This window comes from Silurus meridionalis, chromosome 25 (genome assembly GCF_014805685.1).
Source record: "Silurus meridionalis isolate SWU-2019-XX chromosome 25, ASM1480568v1, whole genome shotgun sequence".
NCBI classification, from domain to species: Eukaryota; Metazoa; Chordata; class Actinopteri; order Siluriformes; family Siluridae; genus Silurus; species Silurus meridionalis.
In genome coordinates, this window is record NC_060908.1 from 13,863,623 (window position 1) to 13,872,815 (window position 9,193).

Genomic DNA, 9,193 nt, shown 5'->3' on the forward strand with positions numbered 1-9,193 from the left:
TTATGATTTCATTTTTTTAAGGAAAAAAAAGCTATCCAAACCTGGCCCAATGTGAAAAAAAGTAATTGTTCCCCCACTATGCTAAATCATAAATGAACTGTGATTAACCAAATTTTTTGGAAAGCTAAGGGTTATAAATATTTCATAAAACAAACATCATACAAACAGTCCAACATGGTGGTGGTGGTAGTGTGATGGTTTGGGGCTGCTTTGCATAATTGCCATAGTTGATGGAGCCATGAATTCTGCACTCTACCAGTCCGGCCATCAGTTCATGACCTCAAGTTCATGACCTCAAGCTCAAGCACATTTGGGTTATGCAGTAGGGCAATGATCTAAAAACACACCATCAAGTCCACCTTTGAATGGCTCAGAAAAATAATGTTTTGGAGCAGATCTAGTCAAAGTCTGCACTTAAATCCGATTAAGATTCTGCGACATGACCTTTAACAGGCCTTTCATGCTTGAAAAGCCTCTTCTTTGCAATTCTGCAAAGAGAAGAGGACACAATTCCTCCCTGGTGATGTGAAAGACTTATCACAAGTTGTTTTGGGGGAAAACACTGTATATTTGACATTTTCCAAAACTGTATATTATTTACTAATAATAATAATAACCTCCTGGTTTTAAAGCTAATTATATTTTTTTCAGCACCAACCAACAAATAAGCGGTTCACATACGACAAGTCATAAATAAATCATTTTTATAATCAAATATATGTAATGTATCAACACAGCTAAAGAGTAAAACCCGCCAAAGACGTCATCACCCTGCGACAATACACACAAGGAAAAAAAAAGATGGCGGCGCTGGCAGGAGACCGCTGGAGGGATGAACTGCCTGATCACGAAATATTCCGCAAACTGCAAGAAAGCCGGGGTTTGGAGCCCCAGGGGACGAGCAGGAGGATCGTGAAAAACCTTACGTTTTGCCTCGATGGCGATTTGTTTGTGTGGGACAACGTGGAGAGCGTGTTTTACACGACAAACCTGCGGCAGCTCAACTGCGAGCTCACGGCCAAGTACCAGGTCAGAAGGTTTTAAAGCTGAGTCGACTAATGTGTTTGGTTATTCGGTTTATTGTATTTTTATTAACCGGCTGAAAACGCCTGCGTTGGGTTTCAGTAAAAAATCTCGCCTCCCCTGATGATGTCATCTGGCGTGCAAATGTGACAATAAAAACAAAGCGAATGAGTTCATTCTTTGAGGCTGATTTGCTAAGTCTCGTGTGTATTTGACTGCTTTTGGAGTGTGTTCTGATTGACCTTGTGTTCGTTACAGACGTTGATGTGCATCAACCCACCACTGTTTGAGGTCTGTCAGGTTCTACTCAGTCCCACTCAGTATCACGTGGCTCTCATCGGTCAGCGTGGGGCATCTGTGCTAGAGTTACCCCAACGCTGGGGCAAGAAGTCAGAATTCGAAGGCGGACGCCTCGAGATCAACTGCAAGTGAGTTTGGTGTCGATGTGCCGGATGTTCTTCTTGGATTCGTAAGGGACACGATTGTAAGTTTCCTGCTTCTCTTGTTTCAGGACTATTCCCGTGGCCGAGCGCTTCTTCACCAGCTTGACCTCCGTGACCCTGCGTCAGGCTGCTTGGTACCCCAGTGAGACGGAAGAGCCCCATCTGGTGCTGCTCACCTCAGACAATACGATCAGGTACTTGTGCAACGATACTTAATGATCCATGTTTCTCTCTCTCTGTCGAGTTAAACATCCTCCTAAGTTACCAGTGATCCTGTCCCTTACTTTAATTTGGATCAACCTTTTAATTCTGACACCCTACCTCTAGAGGGAGTTGTGTTAATTGGAGACCACTCTGTGCATCTGAGGATGGTTCCACATGGACCCATGAAGTTACTGAGCAATTCAAGACCTTTGAGAAGGCATTTGGTCTGTAATTAATATCAACACTTTGAACAGTTCTGTATTTAAGCACCTTTCAATGAACATTACACCTCAGCAACAATGGAACTGTAATGAACGAACGTTCAGTGTCACCCGGATGAGGACGGGTTCCCTTTTAAATCCGGTTCCTCTCAAGGTTTCTTCCTCATACCGTTTCAGGTGGGGGTTCACTCGTAAACGTATAATGTGCTACACTTATAAATTCTTTAAAGCTGCCTTGGGACAAAGTCTATTGGTAAAAGCGCACTAGAAATAAAAGCAAATTGAATTTATCCTGTAGGAATGAGAAGAAATCTTTCATCAGAACGTGTTTTTGATGAGCCTGTAGTGTTCAAGCTCAAGAATGTGGAAAATAAAAAAAGCTTTGACTTTGTAAATGTTTTTTTTTTTCTTTTCTTTTCTCTGTAGGTTCTACAGCCTTAAAGCGCCGCAGAATCCGTCTCGAGTGCTCTCAGTGTCCCAGTCGGAGGAGGAGAGCAGCATTCACCCAAGAGGGTAAGTACATTTCTGACAGTGTTGTCGCTTGCATTTCAGATCCAAATTGTGCAACATGCAAATATTAATTATAGTAACTTTAAAAAAGGGATGTTTGATCTCAATTTTCTCTTCCAGACGTTCCTATGCGGCCTCTCTGGGCGAAACCGCGGTGGCGTTCGACTTCGGGCCGCTAGTCAACGCCCCCCGACATCTCAACGGCACGCGTCTGAAGGAAGACCTGCTGGTTTACCCGTTGTACATCCTCTACGGGAATGGAGAAACGTTTTTGAGTTACACTTCTCTCACCTACGTGTAAGGCCCCCTTGTATAGAGGCATATACACAGACCAGGCATAACATTATGACGTTATAATATTATGGGCAGTAATTAAATAACGCTGATGATCTCTTCATCATGGCACCTGTTAGTGGGTGGGATATATTAGGCAGCAAGTGAACATTTTGTTCTCAAAGTCGATGTGTTAGAAGCAGGAAAAAGGCTAGACGGCTAGACGTCTGGGTCAGAGCATCTCTAAAACTGCAGCTCTTGTGGGATGTTCCTGGTTTGCAGCAGTCAATATCTTATCAAAAGTGGTCCAAGGAAGGAACAGTGGTGAACCGGCGACAGGGTCATAGGCGGCCAAGGCTCATTGATGCAAATGGAGAGCGAAGGATGGGGCATGTGGTCCGATCCAACAGACGATTTTTGCTAAAGAAGTTAATGCAAAAGGGGGACAATACAATATTAGGCAGGTGGTCATAATGTTATGCCTGATCAGTGTACATATGGCATTCATGATATTGGGTATTCACTGTGTGTGTGTGTGTGTGTGTGTGTGTGTGTGTGTGTGTGTGTGTGTGTGTGTGTGTGTTAGAAATCTCGGGAAGCTCTTGGGTCCTCTACCCATGTACCCTGCCGCAGAGGATAACTATGGCTACGACGCCTGTTCCGTGCTCTGTCTGCCTTGCGTGCCCAACATCCTGGTGATCGCCACTGAAGCAGGAATCCTGTATCATTGTGTGGTTCTAGAGGCGGATGAGGAGGAGGACGGGGGGGTAAGTACATAAAATACAAGTTTTTCGTTCGTAAATTTACGCCATAGACAGAGTGCAAAATGATTGGATAATTCTTCATTTAAAAGTATTGGTTACTGGGCTGAAATCCATCAGCGCATCAAGTCAATAATGGTCGGTTCGCGCGTGTCTTGTGGAGGCTATAGAGAGGTGGTCGCGAGGCTCGGGGGCAGTGCCGTCGCTCTACGTGTTCGAGTGCGTGGAGCTGGAGCTCACGCTCCGACTGGCCGCCGGAGAAGACGAGGATCCGACGGATTCGGATTTTACCTGTCCGATCCGATTACAAGGAGGTCAGACTGCGGCTGTAAAGTAGACTTCTTTGTCTAGACAGCTACTCTTAATTCATATCAAAGGTCTGTTTGCGTTTTGTTTTTCAGATCCTCTGTGTCAGCACAGGTACCACTGTACACACGAGGCGGGCGTTCACAGTGTAGGACTCACATGGTTCAACAAACTCCACAAGTTCCTGCAGTCAGGTGAGGTCACGCCATTTTGTACACTTTTTAGGCTTATCGGATTTAACTCTAGGCCAGAATCAAGATGTGCACGTGTGTGTGTGTTTGCAGATGAGGAGGATAAAGACAGCCTCCAGGAGCTAGCAGCCGAGCAGCGCTGCATAGTCGAGCACATCCTCTGTACCAAACCACTCACAAGCAGGTAAATTGAACATCCAAAAGTCTATGGACACCTGACCATTTCATATGCGCTTTTTGAACATTCCACCTTGACTCCCCTTTTGCTGTTAAAATAACGGTATGTGTTTTAATGGAGTGTGTTTGTGTGAGATTCATTCAGCCACAAGGGTGGAAGTAAAGGCAGGTACTGATATAGGGGATGAGGTGACCCGGGGTGCTGTTTCAAATCATCCCAAAGGTGTTCAGTAGGGATGAGTTCAGAGCAGGAGATCTTCCAAACACTTCCAACCCATGTAAAGCATGTCTTCACTGAGCTGGATTTGTGCACAGGGACATTGTCATGCTGGAACAGGATTGGGTCTCCTAGTTCAAATGAAAGGAAAATTTATTGGTACCTTTATGGCAACTGCCAACTTGGATTTATTTCATTCATTTCAACCAACCAGCTATAGGATTAAGGGCCCTGCTCAGGGGCCCATGAGTGCTAGCTTGGTGTGGCTGCGACTTAAACCCATGACCTTTTGGCTTCAAAGTCTAATGCCTTGCCCATTAAGCTTCTCATTATACAACATCAATTGTTAGACATCTAATACAATTGTGTGCCTCCAACCTGGAGATGAACCACATCTGGCTGGAAAGGTCAATTGTCCTGAAATGTTTTTAGGATATAGCACAAATTAGAGGACTACTGATTTTACCAATACCGATGGCTAGGTTGGATCATACTTGCAAATAATTGATTAACCAACTGCTATTTTTAAAAATGGGTACTGGATAAACATTCCATGTAAATTAGTAATAAAATTTATATACAAATAAATAAAAGAACAGTACTGAATCATGAAATAAATATTTTCAAAAAATTTTCATTAATAAATAATAGAATTCAAATAATAATAAAAAGTAATCTAGCACTGCATTCTAGTGTGTAAAAACAAACAGCACGTGGTGTCAGTGATTCGCCTCTAGAGGCCACTCTCGTTACTACAGCGAACTGGAAGCCGGAAAAACTATCGGTATGGATTTTTTTTTTTTGCAGATGGTTCCAGTTATCTAACTATCGATGAATCGGCTGACCTCTACTACAGACCAACGTTTACGTTATTTGTAGAAGGTTGTAATTAATGTCTAGGAAGCAATTTCATTGACCACTATTGTGTGTGTGTGTGTGTGTGTGTGTGTGTGTAGTTTTCCAGCTCCGGTTCGTGGATTCTGGATCGTGTCTGATCTCTCTCTGGGTGCCACGATGATCTGCATCACCAGCACTTACGAGTGTCTCCTCCTTCCTTTGCTGTTAGAGACACTTCCTTATTAAACATTTAATGACAGAACCGCAATTCAATCAGAGACATCAATGGTTTTTTTTTTTGTTTTTTTATCCACGTTCACCCTGCAGTAGTTCTATCCGTCCTGCCTCTCCCCCTCTGCTGTGTTCGCGAATGGGAGTGGATGAGGGCACCGTAAGCTCCCCGCTGCGTGGACTGGCTCACGACCCGTTCGAGCAGCACATCCGGAACATTCTGGCACGCAGCTCCACCAATCCGCTCATGCTCAGGTAAGGACTAGAAATCATCTATGTGAACATGAGATTAGAGTCAAAGAAAAATGAGGGATTTTTAGTGTGTCAGAGGAAACCTTGCTGCAGGACCAACAGTCCAGGAGGGGGAGCCAGATCTGATCCAACACCTTCTGAATAGAAATACGGCATATTTTTTTCATTGAATCGTATCACATTGTGTTAAATCGAATCGAAGTGTGTGTGTGTGTGTGTGTGTGTGTGTGTGTGTGTGTGTGTGTGTGTGTGTGTTTTCAGGTCGGGGGATAAAGACTTGTCTACTCCCACGCCAGAGTGTCTGCAGCTGCTGAGCAGAGCCACGCAGGTCTTTCGCGAGGAGTACATCCTCAAGCTGGACCTGGCCCGTGAGGAAATGCAGAAAAGGCACTATATTTAAATCTAAATCCATTTGCCTACGATATATAGACATTCTACTATTTCTTATTAGAAGTATCCTTGTTTAAATGTTCTATTTTGCTCACAGAGTCAAACTACTGACCAGCCAGAAGAAAAAACAGCTGGAGGACCTCGCGATGTGCCAGGAAGAGAGGTAACTTCACACCGCCCGATTCCCACTGACTCCACAATCATTATCTAGCAAAATCAGGCTATTTTTCAAGCTGTACTTTGTTTTAGCTGATGCACTTAATTTTGCATTGACCAGAAAGAGCCTGAGGGAGGCAGCAGAGCGCCTGGCCGACAAGTACGAAGACGCCAAATATCGTCAGGAAGCCATTATAAACAGGTGCCTTTTACGTTTATTTGAGATTCTCTCGGGTGAAAAGTTCTTCAAATCCATTTTCGCTCATTATTGACCTGATTTTCACATCAGTTGTACTGTTTTTGTGCGTATAGGATGAAGCACGTGCTGGGCAGCCTGAGGAGTCAGCTTCCTGTGCTGTCCGACAGCGAGAAGGACATGAAGAAAGAGCTGCAGACCATCAACGACCAGTTGCGCCACCTCGGCAACAGCATCACCCAGGTCAGATTAGGGATGGGGATCGTTTATATTTTATTGATACTGGTACCGATATCAATACTGGTATCAATGGATACTCTTATCGATACTAATCTCTATAATTTGTATAGAAAATATGATTATTTTAACGATTATTCCATCGAGATAAAAAGTACTAAATGAGAAAGACTTGTACTCTCAAAACGAACAAGTAATTTATTTCCTTTTTTAATGCTGAAATTCCCAAAACCAAACTAAACCCATATATATATATATATATATATATATATATATATATATATATATATATATATATATATATATATATATATATAAATACAGTGCATTTTCTTTTTTTTTTTTTTTTTTTTTTTAAAAGTCCCTCCACAGTGGAAACTCTTTGTTTTAATAAAACAATTATTCTCTATAAATTATTTATAAAATCTCGCACTGTATGTGGTTTTATTGTATTAGTGTCGCCTCCTGTGGTCACTATTATGCTACTGCATGTATTGCCTCTGAAACTGGTGTTAGTTTTGTAACAAGCAGCAACTTCTAATTCACCATTAACACCAAAGTATAAAGAGACAAAACACAAGCATGAATAACGGTATCGTTTGTCCTGGGGTTTATCGGTAGTCCGGTATTGACCCATTAATGCACCGGTCCAAAATAATACCGGTTCTCAGTACGCTTTTCTAAGTACTATCCACCAGAGGTCGCCAGAGTCTCATGTTGGAACTGAAGAGATCGCTGCGAAACTGCACTATGAAGACTTGATGATAAATGTCTAGGACATAGACATTAGACAAAATACCCGACTTCACTGGTAGTGATCTTACAGAAGCAGGAAGAGAATGAGTCATATGGTGTGGTCATGCTGGTCAGGGATTTTCCATGTCTTACTTTGTTGTACATGTTTGGTCACATGACCTCAAAGGAATAAAAAAGGGGGGGGGGGGGGGGTAAGAATTATTTCCTTTGCACGTCAGGTATCGATATTATTAGATCAGACTTGTCAGATCTGATCTATTTGCAATTAAAGAGACTCAAAACGACTCGTCTCCGGCTGTGCCGTCCCTCAGGTGACCATGAAGAAGGACTACCAGACGAAGCAGATGGATAAAGGCTGGTCTTCAACACGAGCCACCATAACGCTAAACGCCCACCAGAGGAAGTGCGTGCAGGGTGTCTTAAAGGAGCAGTGAGTAAACCCAAATACACGAGTGGTCATCTTGCACTGAAAAATAGAATAGTACAGATTGTGGCTTTGAATGCAAACACATTCTATATGAACAAAAAGTCCCATTCCATATTTAGTCCTCATTTGCTGTTAGAATAACTTCCACTCTTCTTTGAAGATGTTCCACTAGATTATGAAGTGTGCTTGTGGAGATTAATTCAGCCACAAGGGTGTAAGTGAACTTTGCAGTTCCAGTCACGTTTCATCCAAACTCGGAAAGTCAATAGCCTGGATTAGGGCCTTTACAAATTCCTGGTCATATTATGACAAGAAACTGTCAGTTAAGTGAAGGAAAAGCAGCCAACAAGCACTCAACACTAGAGGTTGATCGAATCGTCCAGCCGAATAATCAGGCTGATTTTTGGAATTGTTTTAATTCATTAGCCGATTGTGCGTGTACCTTCTGCGCTTGCGCGAGAGACATTACCTTCCCATACCAGCAGGAGGCAGTAGTTTGTATTCCGCATCCCAACGGGGAAAACGGAAGCGCTAGAACCGTAAATATATAAAAGCAAGCAGTCTGATGTCCCAATACTTTTGTCTGTATACTGTATCAACTATCGAAATATCGTTTAAACATCTCAACAAAACGATCTCGTTTCTTCTTCCAGGGGTGAACACATTGCTGACATGATGAAGCAAATCAAAGACATCAAGAACCATTTCAGTTTCTGAAGAGCAGAAGTGAAAACACAAGGCAGACGCCGACCGCAAATCACGTTACGTTCAGCTCTTAGCCGTGTCTGACCTCAGCTGACCTGTTTGTGTACCGTATCTTTTATATATTGTATGTGTAACGTGGCGTTGGAGGGAAATAAAAGTTTTTTTTTGTACATTTATGAAGAATCTGTGATTTATCCACCACAGTGCGGTGGAATTTTTCAGTACGTGTCAGCAATAATTTAAAAGATGTCAATAGAAGGTTTTTTTTTTAATCTTCAGAACTTTTTTATTCATAACTGAAAGTTTTAGGCTGCTGGGGCTGGGCAATATAATCGATATAATCACTATTGTGATAATTTCACAATACACTTGTCTCATATATCGTTGGTAGTGATTTTTTTTCCTAAATTTTGCTAAAGACAAATTACATTGTACTAAATGGATGCCACTGATTTAGTACACAAAATTATCATTCAACAGTTTTTTGCTAAAGATTTTTGGATGCTTCAAGGAATTACCTCACACACAGCTGAGCCACGGCTTCCTGCAGAGTTTATCAGTGTGACAGAATGAACAAAAGGTGAAAGCCATGGCAGGAAGTGGTTGAGTAGTTTCATTGACTTTCAGGGACGCCTATACATGAGCTGTGTGTGTATATATCTATCTCTATATATCTATAA

The 9,193-nt window shown here is 42.3% G+C and overlaps 1 protein-coding gene across 1 annotated transcript; it reads left to right on the top strand.

Moving 5' to 3' along the window:
- The first annotated feature begins 768 nt into the window (after positions 1-768).
- nup88 (nucleoporin 88) lies at positions 769-8,683 on the top strand. The gene is made up of 17 exons (XM_046839919.1): positions 769-1,029; positions 1,282-1,451; positions 1,535-1,660; positions 2,318-2,404; positions 2,522-2,698; positions 3,261-3,441; positions 3,599-3,749; positions 3,837-3,935; positions 4,026-4,116; positions 5,283-5,387; positions 5,491-5,649; positions 5,908-6,033; positions 6,134-6,199; positions 6,314-6,394; positions 6,505-6,631; positions 7,693-7,811; positions 8,462-8,683. The coding sequence occupies exons 1-17, from the start codon at positions 802-804 to the stop codon at positions 8,523-8,525; spliced, it is 2,157 nt and encodes a 718-aa protein (XP_046695875.1). The 5' UTR covers positions 769-801; the 3' UTR covers positions 8,526-8,683.
- The last annotated feature ends 510 nt before the right edge of the window (positions 8,684-9,193 follow it).